This window comes from Sinocyclocheilus grahami, unplaced genomic scaffold (genome assembly GCF_001515645.1).
Source record: "Sinocyclocheilus grahami isolate Dianchi unplaced genomic scaffold, SAMN03320097.WGS_v1.1 scaffold310.1, whole genome shotgun sequence".
Lineage (NCBI taxonomy): Eukaryota > Metazoa > Chordata > Actinopteri > Cypriniformes > Cyprinidae > Sinocyclocheilus > Sinocyclocheilus grahami.
In genome coordinates, this window is record NW_015505489.1 from 93,754 (window position 1) to 115,072 (window position 21,319).

Here is a 21,319-nt window from a genome sequence, read left to right on the forward strand (position 1 = left end):
CAGCCTTTGCTCATATTTATCAAGGGTGCCAGTATTAGTGGAGGCCACTGTATATGTGAATAATCTCAGGAAATACAGTTTTTAGAGCTGAAAAAAGCTTCATGCATATTCTAGTCCTTTTTTAACAGGTGATCTACCTTTCTTTGCTCTGAGTGTTTTCCTCCAAAGAGTGGAAAAGATTCCATCAGTCCAGTCATTGGTTGCCACATCAAGTCGACCAAACATTTGAGGTGCAGTTATAGCTTTAGGGTTCATGCGCATCTCTCTGTGAGGCTGGCCACAATCTAGACACGAATTTACAGTCAAAATCACACATTAATTAAAAGCATGTAATATTTACATTACCTATTAAATATTGATGGTAACATCATGGCCAGCTGGTTTGTGTGCCTAATGTCTAATTCTCACCGGTCATGGCCTTCATCAGGGTATGAATGCAGGTTGTTTTTCCTGCTCCGCTGGGTCCTAGTGCCATCATCCCATGACGAACTCTTTGAGTCTCATATAGCTGAATGACCTTTAACCTCCATGGTGGGTGATTGATTAGACCAGCCTCAGTTACCTAGTAGGAAAATGAAGAGATAAAAAAAAAAAGTTCCCTTAGTGTAATTTTGGTGTAAATTCTAATGATCAATCAAATAAAAGTTTCAAATGTATATATAAATATTTTTTTTTTCTTTTTTTTTTTTTCTCCCCGACCTGTTTGTCTATGGCTGACTCCAGATCAGGGTATCCAGCTTTATCCAACTGAATTCCAGGGAAAAGATCCTCAATCAAACTCAGAAACAATGGCTCATCCTCATCAATCTTAAATGACAGAGACACATTTCACTGTTACGATTTCTGATACTGATATAAGAGAGAACCTATCATCAAACAAAGAGCGACATGAGGTATGACTGTTTGGTCCATTGGTTGCTCATATGTGAAAACTATGTCTGTATGTGTGCTGGCACTCTTACCAGTTTGGACAGGTTCATATCTCGCAAAACTCTCATGACAATAGTAGACTCTGTGTCATTAGGATTGGCCCGTTTTGCTGCTCCAAGTGTGCGCAGGACGGACAGAATATTGCGGAGACCGAAGTCATAGTGGACCTAGGAGAAAAAAAGGAAACCCAGCTCAAGCTCAGCAATAAAAATTAAATAAATATTAAAAACCACTATAGTTCTATGGCCTAAAATGCCCTAATGACCTAAAATGGCCTAAAATTGCTGAAAATTGTGTTGTTTTTTTCTATGCCTTAATGAAGTATTTATAGGCTTGCAAAATAATACATAATATCTTTTTACACATGCACTTGAAGGCTCTAGAGTGCTTAAACCCCAATAATTTCTGCTTGCAGCTAACTGTAAGGCATAGAGACATACAACTTGGTCAAAAGGTAGTGCTCAATCTGGGGACACATCGGCATGGACTTGTCCTGATCGCCCCACTGGGGGTGCTAAACAGTGCTACAATGCTAAGAAACAAGAAATTCACACATAGTCATAACTCCTGACGCATTTGTCACAGTGTCAGTATTTTACGCTAATTCATTTAAATTGTAAATGAAAATGCATCAAACAAATCTTGGCCAAATATTACATTTCTAAATGCCATTTTTAGTGAGAGAGAATTTGCCTTGTTACATTTGTTACTGTTGTTTGGCAGGACAAGTTTACAGAATGTCCCATAGGGATGAATTTCAAGAACAGTGCAATTTTCAGTAAAATATACTAAGAAAGTGGTAATATTAAATATTATTATTTAGTGTCATTGTCACATGTTCCTGAACAAGAACAGTTTATTGTATTTTCTAGCCTCACTTGTTAATCTAGTTCACAATGAGCAGGGCAGAACTCACTGAATATTTGATTGTTAGTTATATATATTAATAGTTATATTGATTATTAGTTATATCGCTAGTCACCTGTTTAGAGAGCTGCTCCTCGCACAGCTTGTATAGAGTGAAGAATTTCCTGGCAAGTTCAATATTGTCAATGAAGCCACAGCTTGCCAGTTTCACTCTGATAATTATCTGTCTGTCAGGAACCATCATCGCCACTGAGCGGAAGTTAATTTTCAGATTCTCTGGAAGTTCCTGCCTCCCTGCATATCCAGGATTCTGAACAGAAGGAGAAAAAAGTGAAAATAACAACATACTGTATATGTGTAAACTTTTTCCACTCTAACCACCAATTCATTGGATCTTTTCTCACAGATTTTCACAAACAGTAATGAGATATCTATAAGTAACTGTAAAATGTTTCATGTGTTCTATATAATATGAAAAAGAAAATAGGAGGAATTTACCAAACATAAATAATGTTCTCTGCATCTCATTGTATGGCCTTATTAGTGGTAAAAATCATGGTTATGCATAGCTTCAGTGGTTTATTGTTTTTAGAAATGTCACATTTTTATTGCTTTTTTTTTTTAAAGAGTGGCAATATGATAAAAGCCACCAATAAATAATACATTGCAACTTGCCACAATAATACAGGATTCAGTTGATGTGCAGTCACAGTTGAGTTCCTACTTCCTAGTGTTAAAGTAAATATTTGTGAGATGAGTGATGTTTTAAAGAAGACACAAAGACACCAGCTCACCATGGTGAGGAATATGCCAAATTCTGGGTTCATCTCCACGTTATCTCCATCTGTAAAGATGAAGTTCTTCCTCCGTTCTTTCTTGCAGGTGAGTACAATGGCGATTTGCTGAGCTGCTACTGAAAGCACTGGCAGGTCGATACGGTTAAACTCATCAAAACAACCCCAGGAGCCAGACTGAGCAAGACCTAGAAAGAAAGAAAAAAAATCATCATCTTCAAGCATGCAAAAAGAACATGAACATTCTAATAAAATGACAAAAATCAAAGGAATGGGTTACTCATGTTTAATTTCACACACCATATCATCTGAAAATTACTTGCGTATGGGTAATGAATTAGAGATGATTACTTACAGAGTTCACATGTTTTGTCATTTATGATTACATTACATGAATATGATTTTATTTAACTTGCAAGAATAAAGTTACATTTGTTTTTTAAATGTGCATTGAGCACACATGTGGCACCTTTGAATATTCTGCCCAAGCCTCTGAAGTCCATCTGGTCGGAGCAGTTGAATACCACCACATATTTGCCCAGGCAGCGGCCCATGTCCTTAGTGGTTTCTGTCTTTCCTGTCCCTGCTGGCCCAGCTGGGGCTCCACCCATGCTCATTCCCAGAGCTTGAGCTAAAGTAATGTAGCATCTGGGAAATATATTGAAAATGGCTTTAATATCATGCAGAGATTAATATATTTTAATCTTAGTCAAAAAGTAGCATTTGCACTGCAAATAAACATTTTCTTAATCAGTATGTTTGTCTGTTGTCCAGTAAAAATATTTGAACACTCATAACACATGATTGTCACGAATCCGGTCCATGAACTTCCGTCTGCTAGCCATCAGAGGTCACCCTTTCCATTTTCATTGACTCTCGCACTACACACTGTGGCATATCACCCCGGACTACATATCCCATCATTCATTGCACTAATTGCACACAGCTGGTTCACTGATTGCACACATCTGTTTCATATCACTCACTCACTATTTAACACTCTGATCCCTTCCCTCTGCCTCAACAGTATTGTTTAGTGCCTATCATTTGATAGCTACTCTACAGAGCCCCGTTAGCCTCCTAACCTAGTTTTGCCTTGCCTTGCCCTGCCTTGCCCTGCCTTGCCTTGCCTTGTCTGTTTTCTCAGTTTTGATCTTCGCCTGTTTTCCTGGATTTCTCCCTTTAGTCTTGCCCCTTTTGATTCTGTTCGCTGTTCATGGACCTTCGCTAGCCCTAGGATTATTCTTGTGTCTTGCCCGCCATATACCTGTTTGCCACTGTTTCGACCCTGCCTGTGTTTCTGACCTCCTCTGCTTTAAATAAAGCTTGCTTATGGATCCGCACGTCTCACGTCTTGTCAGCCCCGTAACAATGATGCATTCAGATGTACTTATAACTACTATTAGATCATCATCATCATTATTGTTGTTGTTGTTGTCTTATTATTGGCATATGCATTTAGCATATTTACAACAAAAGGTTACTTTTTAAATCCATACATATTCTCTGCAGAAAAAACTAAAAAACTTAAAGTAATATTTTACGGAATTTAGTTTTTTAGGGGCTGAAGATGTTTAGATTTTTTTTTTATGAGAACACAAGACAAAATACTGATTGACTGTATGGAAAGTTAAAAAAAATGTGCTAAATGTAATGTATATTTATATATGTATATTTTGCTTAAAGACCATTGAGTTTTATATTTTGCACTGTGATATTTTTGTGACAATTAAGGCCTAAATTCTCATTATCATAAAGTAAAAAATAAATAAACAAATAAAAATAATAATTCTCATTACTGTAAAGTGATATATTATTTCAGTTTTTATACATGCTAGTAGTATTTGTTGAGCAGCCTTTAATTTATGAATATTTAAATTTTAAAAACCATAGTATTACAACATGTATTACAGTAATGATAATCTAATGAGAATCACCATTGTGAATATTCATTTTCCTTATGAATAATATAATTTCTTATGCTAATCCTTTTCTTGGACATTTTGTATTTTGTTCTGGGCACAATTTATAATTGTATGATCTATAAGAAATCACATCTGAATTGTAATTATACATAAATGGCCCCACAGAGGAAAAACAGAGGTAAACAAGCTTGTAATTGCCAGCAGCACCTGTCAGTGAGAGGAGTGATGACCAGCCTGTCTGTGCAGCCTAGAAACTCATTCTGGTACTCGAAACCCACGTCAGTGATGTTGATCATCATCTTATCCGAGTCTTCATTAAAGTAAAAGCGGCATTGCTTCAACCATTCAAAGTCTGTGGGACTTTTGATGTGCAAACGACACTGTGTGACAAGAGATTAGGTTTTGCTGAGTGTTTATCTTCTAGAGTTGTCTCAAAGACATGTCTACGAATGCTTATAACTGTCTGAGTGCTGTTTGGCATTCAGTCATGAGATATTAAAGGGGTCATATGATGCGATTTCAAGTTTTCCTCTCTCTTTGGAGTGTTACAAGAATAGATAAGACCCCTAAAGTTGCATAGACTAAAGTCTCATACCCAAAGAGATACAGTATTTTTTATAAAAGTAAGACTCGTTCACGTCCTCCTAAAACGCCTCGTTTAAACACGCCCCGACATGTCTATGGCACTGTGTGGGAAGATTTGCATAACACCGCCCAAATGCATACGCAAAGAAAGAAAGCGTAACTTTGATTCTTGCTGTAGTATTTTTGCTGCTGCCGCCATGTCGTGGAGACGCTGTGTGTTTAGTTGTGAAAGAAAAATTACTTTGTTTGGCCTTCCAAAAGATGACACAACTAGAAATCAGTGGTTAAGTTGTATTTACAACACTGCTCCAGAACAGTTCAAACCAAATATTCAGATGTGTGCAACACATTTTACGGAGGACTAGGACTGTTTCCTGGGAGCGTAGCCTACAATGCCAGTGTTCCGGTGAATTAATTTCCCCTGTTTCCCCTTCGGTGCGCATGCTGACCCTATACAGTCTATGATGCTGACAAACAATGCTGACTCGCATCCTGTAAGTACGTTTTCATATTTAAAGGATTTGCCACTGACGATTCAAACGCGAGTTTTTAGCAGTGTAGAGTAGCGCTTGTTGTTTGTCGTTTCTCCGATCACAAATGCAGACATGATTTTATGTTTACACGGCGCGATGCAACGTAACGCGTAAAAAGACAGTAGAAGTCATTATAATCAGTAATTATGTCCCCACTGGATGCAACAAATGCCTCGTTTATAATGGGTTTTATTGGTTTTGTCACAGTATGGTAAGGGGCGTAACATTTCCGTCACACGCATGAGGTATTCGGCCAATCACAACGCACTGGATAGCTGGCCAATCAGAGCACACCTCGCTTTTCAGACAGATGATCTTTGTAAAAATCAACGCGTTTCAGAAAGGCGGGGCATAGAGGAGAAACAATAATGTACAGTATGTGGAAAATTATGTTTTTTTTTAAGCTTAAACCACATAAACACGTTTCATTACACCAAATACACCAAATAATTATCTTTTTTAGCAACGTCATATGACCCCTTTAAGACATCCAACCTTGCCAGTTGACATTCAAATTATGAGGAAGCTTATTTAAGTTTAAAACATTAAGAAACAAACCCAAAAATGACTGCAATTTTGTAATTTGGGTGTCTGTCATTAGCTAAATTGCCTTTTGTAAATTGGCAATTGCAAAGCTTTAAAAATTGAGGTTTGTTTACCAAAGGATAATAAAGTTCTAAAATCCTTACATGCTGAACTCAAATGAGCAACTGACAACAATGCAGAGACTTTATTAGAATAATAATGAGGCAAGATCTTAAATTAAGTTGTTACTGAGCAATCGTAGCATATACCATATAAATTGGATTAATAGAATCTAAATTAAAGGTGATGATACATAGGCAACTTTTTTGAGAAATATTGCTTGGGCACTTTCCCATTGAGAATTGGCAACAAATTTCTATCTGGATACTTTAGATCGGTTGTGGCCCTGTGTCTCACCTGGTTGCCCATTGACGGCAACGTTGCCCAGCAACATTGCTCAAAAAGCTGCCCCGTGTATCATCACCTTAAGGCACTCACCAAATCATCAAAGATGTCCCTCTGGTGCACATGAATGGTGATTAGTGTTTCATATTTTGTCCGTTCAACAGCTCCAAGGTCCTTTGTGGTCATGTCAATCAAATTGTTGAGGAGCTCAAGAAAAAAATGGTTGGTTTTAGCCATGATCTTACGGTCATATCTGGCATTGCTCAAAGCATCCTCGGAATCCTTCGTCCAGATCATCTGGATTCCCAGTAAACCAACCTAAATAAAAGAAACCAGCAGTCCGGTTAATATACTGTATCATTTTGCTCAATTTACAGTACAAGTTGTGGTCACAAGTGATCACTGTCACTATTTTGCAGAGGTGGACAGTAACTAAGTACATTTACTTGAGTATTGTACTTAAGTACACTTTTTGAGTATCTGTACTTTACTTGAGTATTATTTTTTCTGGAAACTTACGACTTTAACTTCACTATATTTGAAAGACAAATATTGTACTTTTCACTCCACTACATTTCTATCAAGATCCTCAAAGTAGAAAGTTGTTACTATGTAGCAGCTTTGAAAGTCAGTGGGTGATTTTTTTCTTCTCTAAAAACTGTCTTTTTTTCAGACAGTTTATCAGTAATCACTCTTGTAGGGCTACATGAAGTGATTTCCCAGCATCTTTTGAACACTGACCAGTTCCAAATGTGATATTTATTTACAACAATTCAATAATAATAAGTTAATATTGTGGTATATACTAGACACAATATTGTCTGATTTTGCTAAATTGTGTATGTGAAAATATTACTTATAAAGCCACAGAAGAACTGTTGTGCGTCTCCTAATAAAACACAAAAGGCGTTTGACTGAAGCAGCACTGCACAGACCGTTCTGTGTATGACATCAAAGTACCACGAGAGCGATTAGACAGCATTTTTAAATTTTTTGTTTTGATGTCAAATAAGTCTTGCTGTTTTGATTTTTTGTTAAAGCAGTGCTGCTGTTGTAAAGTTATACAGCTAAAGTTGTGTTGCTGGGTTTTAAAGCAGGTTTTGATTTTTGATTTTCTTCCTTATCAGTCTATATTTACAGCAATTTCACTGTCCACTCTGTTCAAATGTGGATGAATGGCTACACATAGATGTGTCCAGAGCTGTGTGAGATCACTACCATCCTGCTTTTGTGGGGGTGGGTAGGGGTGTTAAATAATAATTTTTTTTTGTTTTGTTTTGTTTTTAACATTCTAAAAGCTCTTTATTCCAAAGATACTACAAGCTAGTCGGTGTATTCAGTAGGTGTAATGTATTGTAAGTTGCTTCAAAGGTATTGCAAGTATTACATACAACAATAATAAAACAGTGCATTGACACAAAAAAGGAAATTTACTTTTGGTACTTAAGTACTTTTAAAAGCAAGTACTTCTGTACTTTTACTTGTAATGGAGTAATATTTGACCAGCAGTATCTGTACTTTCACTCAAGTAATGGAGTTGTGTACTTTGTCCGCCTCTGCTATTTTGTCACTACCTGTGCAGGAAAGGAGTCCAAAAATTTGATTAACTCAAAGCCAGAGTCTTGAATGGCAAGCGCAGCCTGACGGATGACAAGGTGTAAAGACCTCTGGGATTCTTTCAGTAGTGCATTAAGCCAGACCTCCACATTGCCCTCCGCTATAACGGGCCTATCCAGCTCAACTGTCTCACCTTCTCGGGATGATATTGCCAGAATCTTATCATGCATCTAAAAGCAAATTGTAGATTTAGCAGCAGACATTTTTAAGTAAATATTAAAAAATAATTCTAAAACATGACAATGACATGCAGCAACTGTTCCAGCATGTCTAAATTATTGGAACGGAAGGTCAAAGAGTAATATTTTGCTTATTTAAAGTAGTGATCACCTTTTCATGGAAGCGGACACATTTGATGTTGTCAAAGATGTTGAGCAGGTGAGCCTGGATGGTGTGTGAGTCAGATGCTTGGCCCAAAATCTCCAGCAGGGCAGGATCTGACACAAAGAAGAAACGTGGAAATAGCAATCGCTTCTTCTCCAGATACCTGCAAAGTAGGGGGGAAAAAATGCGGTTACACTTTATTTCGAGTCCACTTTAGACATTCTATTAACTATAAGTAACTTTGTAACTACATGTCAACTACATGTCAACTAATTCTCATTAATTTGCAACTACATGTCTACTAACGCTCAGAGTAGACTGTTAGGGTAGGTTTAGGGTTAGTAGAATAAGTTGACAAAGAAAGTGTTACAAGATATTAAGCAGACAGTCTACTAATACTCTACTAACTGCTAGTTGACATGTAGTTGCAAAGTTACTTACTGTTAATAGAATGTCTAAAGTGGACTATCGAAATAAAGTGTTACCAAAAATGTTTAAATCAGCTGCACTATGAAGAGCTCTACTCAACCTCACAAAAATTGCAACTCAAAAATATGAGATTTCAGAAATTAAAAACATTGGCAAACTTGTTTATCACTGATTTAATTTCCAACTCAATCTACCTACTGTCACCTGTGACAACAGAACTGCAAAGTTCCCAGGTGCATCTTGGTAAAGAAACTGAATCCTAAAATAAGGACTTGAGTGACGTACCCTGTGAGGGATTTTTGACACATCTCTAGCTGTTCCAGCAGGTGAGGCAGCAGCTGCCCCATAGTCTCATCTCCAACACACGACTGGACTACATTGGGCATTTCATGAGCTCGAGTCATGATTTTCACCCAGGATTTATCAATGTTGGAGAACCGCTTTGCCTCCTAAAATGGAAAGATTCATTTGACATTGTTAATAAGATTTTCTCATTAGTATTAATTTAATTGATAAAAATCTAATTTTTGAAATGCAAAAACAATATAATTATTTTACTGTAAGTAGGGCTGGGTGGTATGATGGTATATATTGCTACGACGGTATAAAGTGTCTATCGTTAGAAATTTTGCTATTGCTTATTTCGCTGTATGCAAATATACCCACGTAGCACAGTACTAGTTCAAAGTTATACACAAGAGTGATGAAACATGCATGTATGAGAAAATAAAGATTGAGATGTGTTTGATGTTAAATAGAGTTATTAAGCTTAATAAGATGTGAAAAGAACCTGATGAACACTAATTCAAATAAGTTCTCTTTTGTGTCTTATAGCGCTTGAATGGTCACATAACACACACAGTTATGTCAAAATCGTGTGGATTATTCACATAAACACAGTTAGTTATGCGTTAAATAAACAAACAGTTGGGTGAAAACCGGATGTGTATCAGTACAATATATTGGATCCTTGAACTCAGTCTTAAAGTTTAAGACTAAAGGGACAGCATTCTAGCTGCTGTCTATGTCAATAATGTTAATTAGACAACAAAAGACAAAGAAAAAATCACTCACTGCTCTTGACTGAATCACATTGTATCTTTAATAAGAATCAGTTCACATTTGATTCATACAGTGAAGACTACATAGTGTTTTAGTTTTACACTTGATTATTCAATTTCTGTAATATACATTTCTACATGTTAGGCTAAATAAACCTATTGTAGCTTAATTTTTTCTGTAAAACATTTGTAGCTGAAAAAGTTAAATTTTTATCTCTGTTCTATTGTATTTGTCCTATTGTTTGTAATTTACTTTGTTCTTATTTTCAACAACAAAAAATAATATAAAATAAAATAAAACAAAACAAAATCACTAGATTGAGATATACTGTATATTGTTATTGTGAAATAAAATTTTTCATACCGTGAAATAAGATTTTGGTCATATCAACTAAGTGTAAGGATATATTGTTTCAATCATAAAGTGCATTTGTAAACCATTTTAAGTATGTAATTATAATGAGTTTCTTATGCTTTTCTATTGTATGGAGAAACACAAACATATCGTAAAATCCATCTTGTCTTGTAACATTTTTTATAATGTAAGCAGACACTTAGTAGACACTTTTATCCAAAGCGACTTACAAATGAGGAGAGGAGATTTTAAAGAAAGAGTTTAAGAAAGGGAGTTTAAGAAAGCCTATTAAATAAGACACAGTTTAAATAAGCAGAAAACTGAACAATATTAATCTTAAACTGATTTAAACACATTCACTGCATATCAGGCAGTTAGTAAACATGCTCCAACACATTGAGCTATGATACTCATATGGGATATGTGGGTTTGAAATCAGTCATCTTGACCTAGTCTTGTTTCTTCACTCTTTTCCCTATTGTTTCTTATGGAAACCCGTTTCCGCCACTGAATAAAAAATAAAAAACATAATTGCGACTTTTTATCTCACAATTCTGACTTTTTTTCTCATAATTGCGTGATACAAACTCGCGATTGCGAGTTAAAAAGTCATAATTGTGAGATATAAACTCACAATTCTGAGAAATAAAGTCAGAATTGTGATATAAACTCGTAATTCTGAGAAATAAAGTCAGAATTGTGTGATATAAACTCGTAATTCTGAGAAATAAAGTCAGAACTGCGAGATATAAACTCACAATTCTGACTTTTTTTTCTCAGAACTGCGACTTAATGTCTCGCAATTGCGAGTTTATATCATGCAATTCTGACTTTATTTCTCAGAATTACGAGTTTATATCACACAATTCTGACTTTATTTCTCAGAATTGCGAGTTTATATCTCGCAATTCTGACTTTATAACATGCAATTGCGAGTTATAAAGTCAGAATTGTGAGATATAAACTCACAATTCTGAGAACATATCAGTCCCCCCCCTCAAAATTAGACATCAACTTCGCAATTGCGAGTTTATATCACGCAAATCTGACTTTATAACTCGCAATTGCATGTTATAAAGTCAGAATTGCGAGATATAAACTCGCAATTCTGAGTCAGAATTGTGACTTTATATCTTGCAATTCTGACTTTATATCTCACAATTGTGAATTTACATCACGCAATTCTGAGAAAAAAAGTCAGAATTGTGAGTTTATATCTCGCAATTCTGACTTTATAACTCGCAATTGTGAGTTTATATCACGCAATTCTGTGAAAAAAAGTCAGAATTGTGAGATAAAAAGTGGCAATAACCTTTTAAAAAAAAATTATTCAGTGGCGGAAACGGGCTTCCATAGTTTCTTCACTTTCAGTACGATGGTTAAAATCTAGGTGTCAATGTATGGAAGACTGAATTACTGATATTACCTTCGGCAGCTGTTTGGCTATGTCTCCACCAACAAAAACAGCCTCAAGGTAAATCCAGAGGTTTTGCACAGTCATCCAGTTCTCAATGATATCTGTTGTGTTGGAGAGGTTCTGAACCCACTTCTGGATCTGAGCTTTGAATGGTGTATTGTATCTATAGAGAGACACAATGTCATGGGCATCAGAGAATATGCTTAATAATTAGTATTGATTCATTCCACCATTTAAACGTAATGCCACAACACAGTCAATTTGTAAAATTCACAAGTAAATAATGTTACACTTTATTACAATAGTCCACTTTCTGACATTCTAATAACAATAAGTAAATTTGCAACTACATGTCAACTAACTCTTATTAGACTTTTAGTAGACTGTTAAGTTAGGGTTAAGTTGACATGTCCATGCAAAGTTACTTATAGTCAGTAAAATGTCTGTTAGTGGACCATCTAAATAAAGTGTTAGCAGATATTAAGCAGAGAATCTACTAATACTTTAATTAACATGTAGTGGCAAAGTTACTTAAGGAAAAAAAAAAGGGAAAAATGCTACCTAACAGACTATTATAAAACCGCTGTGGATATCTTCATAGCCATGAAATGTCACTTGAAATAAACTACTGTAACTGCACAGATAAAGAATTTTCCAGAGAAATTACATGTTGGTCTAACGCCTCACCTGTTGCTCATAAGTGAGCCAAGCACCATCAGACTGTCCTCCATGTTAGTAATGATCTCAGATGTGCTGTCTCCTCTCAGAAGGAGCTCACCTCTGATTTTAAAGTGAGCAAAGGTAAAGGTCTTGTTGTCCCATTCCGCAATTACTTGCTTGAGTTTCTGCTCGATGTCACGCTCCTTCACAGCACTAATACAAATGTCCTGCACAAATGGTTGTAACACTTATTATGGAATTCTTTATTTAATTTTGTGAAATAAAGAGCTTTAAAGCCAAAACTACGATCTATCTATCGATATCTATAAAACTAATTTCTGACCTCAATTTCTTCTTTGCACTTCAGCAGTGGGGCTTCCATGATGTTGCGGAGCTTGAAGTTATCAGTTTCGACTTCAAAGGTGTGACCTGTAACCTCAGTAATCCTCTTCCAGTGACGGGTCATCATGGCTTTGTTAGTCATTAGATCCAACAGGGGGCAGCACTCGCTAAAGTCGTCAATAGTTTTTTTGAGGTCCAGAAATGCCTGCCACTCTTTAAGGGCCCGTGGCAGCTTACGGCACCTGCAAAACAAAACGAAACAAACTAAATTTACATCAGTAGGGTAATGCATATGCTGAAAATTGCACTGTTTGTGAGGTTTAAAGTTCATTGTGCCTGAGCAAAGGTAAAGGTCTTGTTGTCCCATTCCGCAATTACTTGCTTGAGTTTCTGCTCGATGTCACGCTCCTTCACAGCACTAATACAAATGTCCTGCACAAATGGTTGTAACACTTATTATGGAATTCTTTATTTAATTTTGTGAAATAAAGAGCTTTAAAGCCAAAACTACGATCTATCTATCGATATCTATAAAACTAATTTCTGACCTCAATTTCTTCTTTGCACTTCAGCAGTGGGGCTTCCATGATGTTGCGGAGCTTGAAGTTATCAGTTTCGACTTCAAAGGTGTGACCTGTAACCTCAGTAATCCTCTTCCAGTGACGGGTCATCATGGCTTTGTTAGTCATTAGATCCAACAGGGGGCAGCACTCGCTAAAGTCGTCAATAGTTTTTTTGAGGTCCAGAAATGCCTGCCACTCTTTAAGGGCCCGTGGCAGCTTACGGCACCTGCAAAACAAAACAAAACAAATCTCAACAGGGTAATGCATTTGCCGAATATTGCACTGGGCGTTAGGATTAAAGTTCAATGTTGTGCTTGTGCCTGATTTCATGTTTAGAAATAACTATTATTAGATTTGTAAAATTTTGTCCACTATTAGTGAAAATTAATGTTGTTTGACTGTGCATAAACCTTGCTGACTGCAAATGACTTGTTGTAAACCATAACAATATTAATTCCCATTGTATTGAACTCTAGTATACGTAAATTTAATCTGACAGAAAACTTTTTATTCATCCTATTATTATGAAAAGATTATTGTGTTACACTGGTACTTGCTCCAAAACAGCAACTTTAATTTCAGTCCTAGACAGGCATGGAGAATTGATTCTATTCTCTGAGAAGCTTCTGCGATTACCCAGAACAGACCAGCACAAATTAAATCCCCTGGTGCTTTCATGCTTTTCAGTGTAACTTATTATACGACTGCCAGAGAGTGGATATTCAGGAATTTAGTTTGACTTCTGTAACCTTCTCACCTCGACTGAAACTCAAGTAGTTCATTGTTGATTCGGTCAATATCGATGTCAGCCCATGAGATGTCATAGTAGCCATTGACTGTGTCAATGACACTGTTGTAGAGTCCATACAGCTTTTGGAGAAGTGTCAACTGTTTCCTGATCTCAAGCAACTGAGGATGCTGGGTAACAGGTAGGCCAAAGAGCTCCTCCCCACCTGTGTATGTTATATACTTACGGAACAGGTTGTCAAAGCGATTCTGTGGAACACCAGACCATTTTAGTAAATAACTTAAAGCAAGCATTCATTTATATGTACATAAACAAAACATGTACACAACATTATGTAAATAATAATAATAATATGTATATCTATATAAAAATAAATAATAATAATATTAATAATAAATGAGACCAGTATAAAAATGTGCTTTAAATAAATGATTCAAATTCAAATGTCACTTTAGTTTCACTTTTACTCAGTGCAGTGCAGCATTTTTTTCCCCTAATTGACCAATTAACCACTCAGAATATAGTATCCAGTTAATGCAGTTATATTATGATAGCATTTCAATGAAATTCAAGTTATGTTTATGTTTATGGAAACAGACATGGTAAATTACCTGAAACATTATAAGCCTGTCACTGGCATCCTGAGGAGCCAATCCAACCACCATGGGGCCATCCTGAGGATTTGACGTGTGCAAAACCAGAGAAACATATGGACATATTGTTAAAAGTAACCATGGTTTTATTGTAGTTAAAATTGTGTAGTAAGCATTGTTTTTTGGTGCATTGATTACCATTTGTTTAACCACAGTTTCTTCAAAGAATCCCTTTGATGTTTGTGTGGTTTGATTTCTAGCAATTTTAAGTTACAGAACACCCAAAAGAATATAAATGCAGGAAAACAATTGTGTTTGGGCTTGAAACTGTAATTTCCTGGAGGAACATCTCAGAGTGAGAGAAGTGGATAGATAGAGTTTACCTGCCTCTCAGAACTCACCCCGTCATAGTCATGGTAGAAGAGCTGGCAGTCTTCCACAAAGATCTCAACGTTTCTGATGAGTTCTCCCCTGAAGTTTGGTTGAAGGGTCACCAGCTCATTCTGCACCTCTGTGCTACGGGAAAGCAGTTTCTCCCAGGTGTACCGAAGTGTGTCCACTTTGTCTGCTTCCTCTTTGGCAATCAACAATCCATATTTATGTAGCATGCTGTACGATTCCTTCAGGCCAAAACCAGAGAAAGAGACATTGCCGTTATACCCGAGGACAATACATAAATTGTGTTCTGTCCCTATTTATTGTACATTCTTAATGGTATATTCCACACAAAAATGTATATCATTTTAGTTTAAGGGCTGATACTTCAAAATTGATTTAAAAAAATAAAATATAATAAAGACCCTGCATGCTTTATTTTTCTTTTGTGTGTACCTCAATTGGACCAACTTGAAAGTCTATGGAGATTTGGTGTTCTCTGATCTCTTTGAGCATTGCCATGGCGATACGAATATCATCCAAGTCCTTAATTTGCCTGTTGAGTTTCTTGCTCGCCTCATCTATAAAAGTAAAGATCTGTTCCATCTCCATGCGATACTTCCTGTTGCAGTGGTGACCAAAATCCACCATCCAACTCTTTGTCTCAGCAGTAAGAGCCAATTTTAGATCCGCTGTAGGTAAATTCAGCAACACACAAAGAATAAAGAGCTCTATTTGTAGTTTAATAAACATCCAATTCTTTCTTTCAGAAATCTGTCATAAGTACACTGCTATTTACGTATCATAAATGTTTAAAATGAGAATTAATTAATGAATCTAAATAAAATGAATTTAAATAAAAAATTATAATATGCATATATAATAATCTAAAAACAAGAACAGCAAAATTAAGCATGTTCACACCATTGCTGCAATCATTATTTGTGTCATTTAAATAAACAAACCTCTTATCTGTATGTTAACCTCTCAATCACTATTAGCATGCTCAGTTTCTACTGATTCAGAGTCTGTCTACCTGTATATAGTGCCAGAGCTCCTACTGAGATAAATTCAGGCTCTGCATTAATTTCTAGCTCAAGATCCCTGTAGTATAGAATCTGAGACTCAAATTCAGAAAGAAGAGGGTTCCGCTGGATGAATTTCTGGATGGTTTCTTCTCGATCTTTCTTCCAGATGTGGTGATAGAGGCTGAAGCGATCCAGAGCGTTCACTTTTTCCTGTGTAACAGTACATGAGAAGTATCATACATTACATGTTATACACCATAAAATATCACATTGTCACATTATAAACACAACCAAATAAAACAAACACATTCAATTAAAGCTATACAGACTTGCTCCCATGGGACATTCATATTTCTGACTTAAATATCCAGATTCAAGAAAAGAAAGAAAGAAAGAAACTAAAACAGACCTTCCTGGTGGAGTTGATGGACGTACTAAGCACAGAGACCAGCTTGACAATCTCTTTGTTCTCAGAGATGCTTTTGTGGTAGTTCTTAATTTGGATGGGAATGACCTGGTTTGCAGATGCTGATATATCTGAGGTACTGCCTTCTGGAGGAACAAAATGTTCAAAGATGAGAAGGTTAATAAACAAGAGCAGACAGGAGCTGTGAGACAAGAATGTCTCTGAAAAACATGATTCAGAAATATTATCTTTTTGGCTCAAAACAGTTAGATGAAGGACCCTTTATCTTTGATTTGTTTCAGGGGATGAAGGGTTTACAGGCAGAGCTGCTTCATTACAGTAAGAAGAGATATGTTGTTGTGACACTGCTGTACTCTGTCAATTCTGTGTCAGTTTCCTTATTCTGAGAGGGAGCGATGGAGAGAGAATAAACGTTGTGGATAAGATTGTTACCGTGCTGCTAGGGACATGTCACCACTTCACAAAATCACACCCACTTTCTGCATTCATTATCTTTATTCCCGTTTTATTTATCAAATGACTGGAGATGAACGTATCCATCCAGAGCTTCAATTTTCAACCATTATAAAGACAAATTTTAAACTGACCAAAGACCTGTTATTTCTTGATTTGCTCTGCTTAGCTGTATAATTACAGAGGGTGGGTAAGAGTCGTACCGGCTAGGCTGCGATAGGTCGATTCGCCATCTTCTGATTCACTCTCTTGACTGTTCTGTTTCAGAGCGGCCATGCGTCGCTCACTCATTTTCCTCTGTGACAGCAAAAATACTCAAGTCTAACATTTTGCATACATTACACTCAAACAAGAACTACATAGATTATGTATGGCAACTTCTGAGATCATGTCAGTTCAAGAAAGCAAAATAATTATAGAGTATGAGAATAAAAGGTGAATAAAATAGGTAAGGTACACTATAGGCTACTCAAACTCAACATGAAATGGCACTTGAAACCCATTTTACTTATATAATGTGACATTTTCAAGTGAAACAGGATTTTTAACAAAAAAGAATGCCGGGTGGGACTTTTTATCAAGAGGATGGGGTGAAAAATAAAGAGGCCTTGGTGACCTGAAAAAGAAATGTGTTTCAGGGCATATTTGCCTTTGCCATTAAGGTTGGCTATTTGCACTCAGCGTAAAAAAAAAAATGTAAATGCGTATATCTCTTAAAAGTTAATTGAGTCAGATAGCCCTTTAAGCAAACACACATGGGCTAAAAGCTAAAAAAAAATGCTTGGACTCTTTGTAATTTGTAATATCAATTACTCATATTATTGGCACTGAGAATGAGATTTAGCAGACAAGTGTATTAACAATGACTCATCTCAGTGTAATATACATAACTAAATAAATACCTTGGAAATTCTCTCCTTGCTCCACTGTCCAACTCCTTTACTGACACTGACCACACAGTCCACAGCTCTGTTCAAGGCTTGCTGAACCTCATCTAGCCCTGGAACCGTGATGATGTTGGGGATGGCTAAACACACTCCCACCCTAAAGATGGGCTGCTGCCCACTTCCCCTCTGCCGAATTGAGGAGTCTGCATCTGCTGCATGAGAAGTGAAATTTAATAACAATGAGTTAGAGTTGACCAACCAAGTGATTATATGAAGCTTCATGCTTTGAAAATAAATATAAAGGTAGGGTCAAAAAAGCTCCCCACTGTGATTTTGCTAATTTTCAAATTGGTTCTATGAATTTATCACTGTTACAAGTGAGGCTCCCATACTGCCTCTCTTGCACCACCAGAGGGAACCATCACATGAATATTGACTGTTTTGATTCGGACTTCAATTCCCATCAGCCGTCATACCTGAGACTGATTGCACTATACCTGCATCCAATTAATCACTCACTCATATACGCATTTAAGCACTGCTCACTCACACTCTCATTGCGAAGTCTTGATTTGCTACAGTTGTCAATTCTGAGCGTTCTTCTGTGGATTACCTTATCTGTGATTGAACCTGGACTGTACTCTCATGTCTGATCCTTGCCACCTGCCTCGACCCTCTGCCTGTTACTTGGACTGTGATTGCTTATCTGCCTGCCCCGGCCTCACGCCTGTTCTCTGGACTGTAAATTCTCTGCCTCTTCTGTGTTGCTGCCTCCGTACTGTATTAATCATTGTGATAATAAAGCTGCAGATGGATCCTCACTCATCGTTACAGTCACACTGATCAACATAAGCAGCTCTGTTTGAAAGTAACAACTGTATGAGAAGTGCTATTCTAATTGACAATAGAAATTGTGCTGATGCAAAATAAATAAATAAATAAACCTTTTGACTTAATCACTACCCTTTTTAAATAAACCAAAAATAAATGTACTGAAGTATTATCAGTAAAACCACTGAAGGAAGTGACTTCACAAACCCAGGAAATGCATCAGTGATGACGCATGGATGCGTTTGCGTAGAGTCTCCAGTGTGTTACGGGTAAGGCGCAGTAATGCATCCACGTTCCGATGGTTGAAATGAGACAGCAGCTCCTTTGCCTCCTCCTCCATCACCTTCATCAGATCCTTCTTTTTCTTCTTTCTCATCAGCGGAGAAGAGGGGCCAACACTAGGGGCCATGGTGCTACGTGACAAGAGACGGCCCTCTGATTTAAATTCCTCCTCTCCTTTGGATAAACAAAACAGAAATGATCACAAAATATTACTGTAAGCACTTGGAATATGAGAAGCTACTATGCATTAATATTCTTTGGTTTTCCTGCATTTTCTGCATATCTGAACCCTTTTCAACAGTGATATTAAGATTTTGAGATTCATCCCTTAACACTGAGAACCATGTCAAGTCAAGTCAAGTCACCTTTTATTTATATAGTGCTTTATACAGTACAGATTGTGTCAAAGCAGCTTTACAGTGTTAAACAGGAAAAAGTATGCTGATAATGCAAGAGGACAATTGAAAACAGTTCAAATTAATGTCAGTTCATCTGAAGTATTAATCATCGTCCAGCTCAGCAGCTCTTACCATCACTGTCCATCTGTTCCACTTTGCTCTCTGTTCTGCTCTCATCCCGGTTTCTCTCTTCTTCCTCCTTCTGCTCAAATTCCAGTAACATATTAATCAGCTCATTGGCTGCCTCCTCCACCAATAAGCTTTTGGTATGCAGCATTTGGGCTCCTTTGATGCAAAGCTCCTAAAATGGAAAATAAATTCAATGAGCATGATCAAATGCATTATTTCTGTATTCCAATTGATTATATTTTCATGGTCCAGGTGACAAGAACTTGGGTTTTAAAAAGATGGAATAGCAAATGGCAGTGGTAACGAGACACCAACAAATACTATAGAGTAGGGTTGTCAAAAGTACTGTTTTTTTGGTACCATTTTGATACCAAAATATAATGAAAATAATGTAAAAATGCCAGTCTTTGTACATTATCTGCAGTACTGACTCAATCCAGTTCCCAAACTGGTTTCCCCTAAAATTTGGTAGGCATTCTGACTAAATAAAAAGCTGTACCCACCTGGCAATGGCCCTCATGAAACTAAAAGACTGAAAGTGAATAAGAACAGTTGCTGTACAAATCACGTCGTACAAATTTACCACCCCGTCAAATAGTTTTCAAATGAGATCGAGTTGAAAGAGTCCTATAATTTCACTGATCTGCATTTATTTACTTTAGCAAGTGGAATTGGTTCTGCCTCAATATCCTCTGAAAAATAACAGCATGTTGCTATGAATACATAATATGACATTTTTTATGTATATGTATGTGTGTACCTTGGTGGTCTGTACAAACTCCTCGCAGGTGCATGGCTCATCTTCAGGCAACACACACAGCGTAGTCGTGCTCATTTCCTGCAGAACCGCGTCGATTCTAAACTCCACCAGATCATTCATTCTTTGCAGCAGAAGTTCAAGGTCCTCTGTGAACCAGGAGAAAGAATCTTTTCATTTAAAATATCTAATCATACTGGGCACATTTACAAACATCTTATGTACACAACAATGTGGACATTCCTTTGTACACACTAATGCTTGTTTCTGAATGGCAGCAAATCCTAGCAGGCATGTTCCCACATAAAGTGCAAAGCATTCCAAGAAGATTAGAAGCTGTTTTAACGACATTGTGAGGACCAGCTTCCTATTAATGCCAGTGGCCTTGACATTAAATGTTCAACAAGTATATAATTGGGTGTCCACATATTTTACTTGTGGCCATTTACTGTACTGTATGTTCCTAATGTGGTCATGGAAATTAGCTGTAAAGTGGAGTCTCTCACCAAGTGCAGTAGTGATTCGATTAAGGTATTTCTCAGTGTTTAGAGAGGTCCAATTGAGGGAGGTCAGACCGGGCAGAATGGCCTCATCTACTTTAGCCACATGTGGCATGAGCAGTTGTTCAAAGGCTGGCTGGATCTTAGACCTCACCCTGGAGTTCTCTCTCACCATCAACTGAAGAAAGGAATAAACAAGGCAACAGAACACAAGCAAAGAAAATTGTGAACTCTCAGAGGATGGACAAAAATGATGAGAGAATATTAAAAATATCTTCATTTGTGTTATGAAAATGAACAAAAGTCTTACAGGTTTGGAATGACATGAGTAAATGATGAAAAAAACGTAGAAGGTGAAATATCTAGTTCAGTCATGAAACTTGTCATGGCACAGGCTGATAGGTTCTTAATGCAATCTATAAACAATGACATCATCCAGCATGGCACGAGTTGACTGGCCTCTGCTGATTCTGCAGCCAATGTGCTTGCTACTTAACTTTTAATAGTTTGGTTAACACTTTAGTTTAGGGGTCAATTCTCTCCATCTAGTTGCTTATTAGCATGCATATTACATAGCAT

The 21,319-nt window shown here is 36.8% G+C and overlaps 1 protein-coding gene across 1 annotated transcript in view; it reads right to left on the bottom strand.

Moving 5' to 3' along the window:
* Positions 1-21,319, bottom strand: part of dnah5 (dynein, axonemal, heavy chain 5) — a 132,123-nt gene that overhangs the window by 82,329 nt on the left and 28,475 nt on the right. Inside the window, exons 16-42 of the mRNA XM_016293920.1 lie at positions 20,747-20,918; positions 20,244-20,389; positions 19,493-19,655; positions 18,882-19,127; positions 17,859-18,052; positions 17,172-17,253; positions 16,486-16,625; positions 16,085-16,286; positions 15,505-15,740; positions 15,075-15,293; positions 14,692-14,754; positions 14,090-14,328; positions 13,318-13,558; positions 12,455-12,654; positions 11,777-11,930; positions 9,220-9,383; positions 8,512-8,668; positions 8,139-8,351; positions 6,658-6,882; positions 4,724-4,896; positions 3,061-3,239; positions 2,592-2,779; positions 1,913-2,107; positions 963-1,097; positions 700-807; positions 409-562; positions 138-284 (exon numbers count right to left, since the gene is read on the bottom strand). Of these exons, the coding sequence (XP_016149406.1) occupies positions 138-284; positions 409-562; positions 700-807; positions 963-1,097; positions 1,913-2,107; positions 2,592-2,779; positions 3,061-3,239; positions 4,724-4,896; positions 6,658-6,882; positions 8,139-8,351; positions 8,512-8,668; positions 9,220-9,383; positions 11,777-11,930; positions 12,455-12,654; positions 13,318-13,558; positions 14,090-14,328; positions 14,692-14,754; positions 15,075-15,293; positions 15,505-15,740; positions 16,085-16,286; positions 16,486-16,625; positions 17,172-17,253; positions 17,859-18,052; positions 18,882-19,127; positions 19,493-19,655; positions 20,244-20,389; positions 20,747-20,918 (4,735 nt within the window). The remainder of the gene's footprint in view (positions 1-137; positions 285-408; positions 563-699; positions 808-962; positions 1,098-1,912; positions 2,108-2,591; positions 2,780-3,060; positions 3,240-4,723; positions 4,897-6,657; positions 6,883-8,138; positions 8,352-8,511; positions 8,669-9,219; positions 9,384-11,776; positions 11,931-12,454; positions 12,655-13,317; positions 13,559-14,089; positions 14,329-14,691; positions 14,755-15,074; positions 15,294-15,504; positions 15,741-16,084; positions 16,287-16,485; positions 16,626-17,171; positions 17,254-17,858; positions 18,053-18,881; positions 19,128-19,492; positions 19,656-20,243; positions 20,390-20,746; positions 20,919-21,319) is intronic.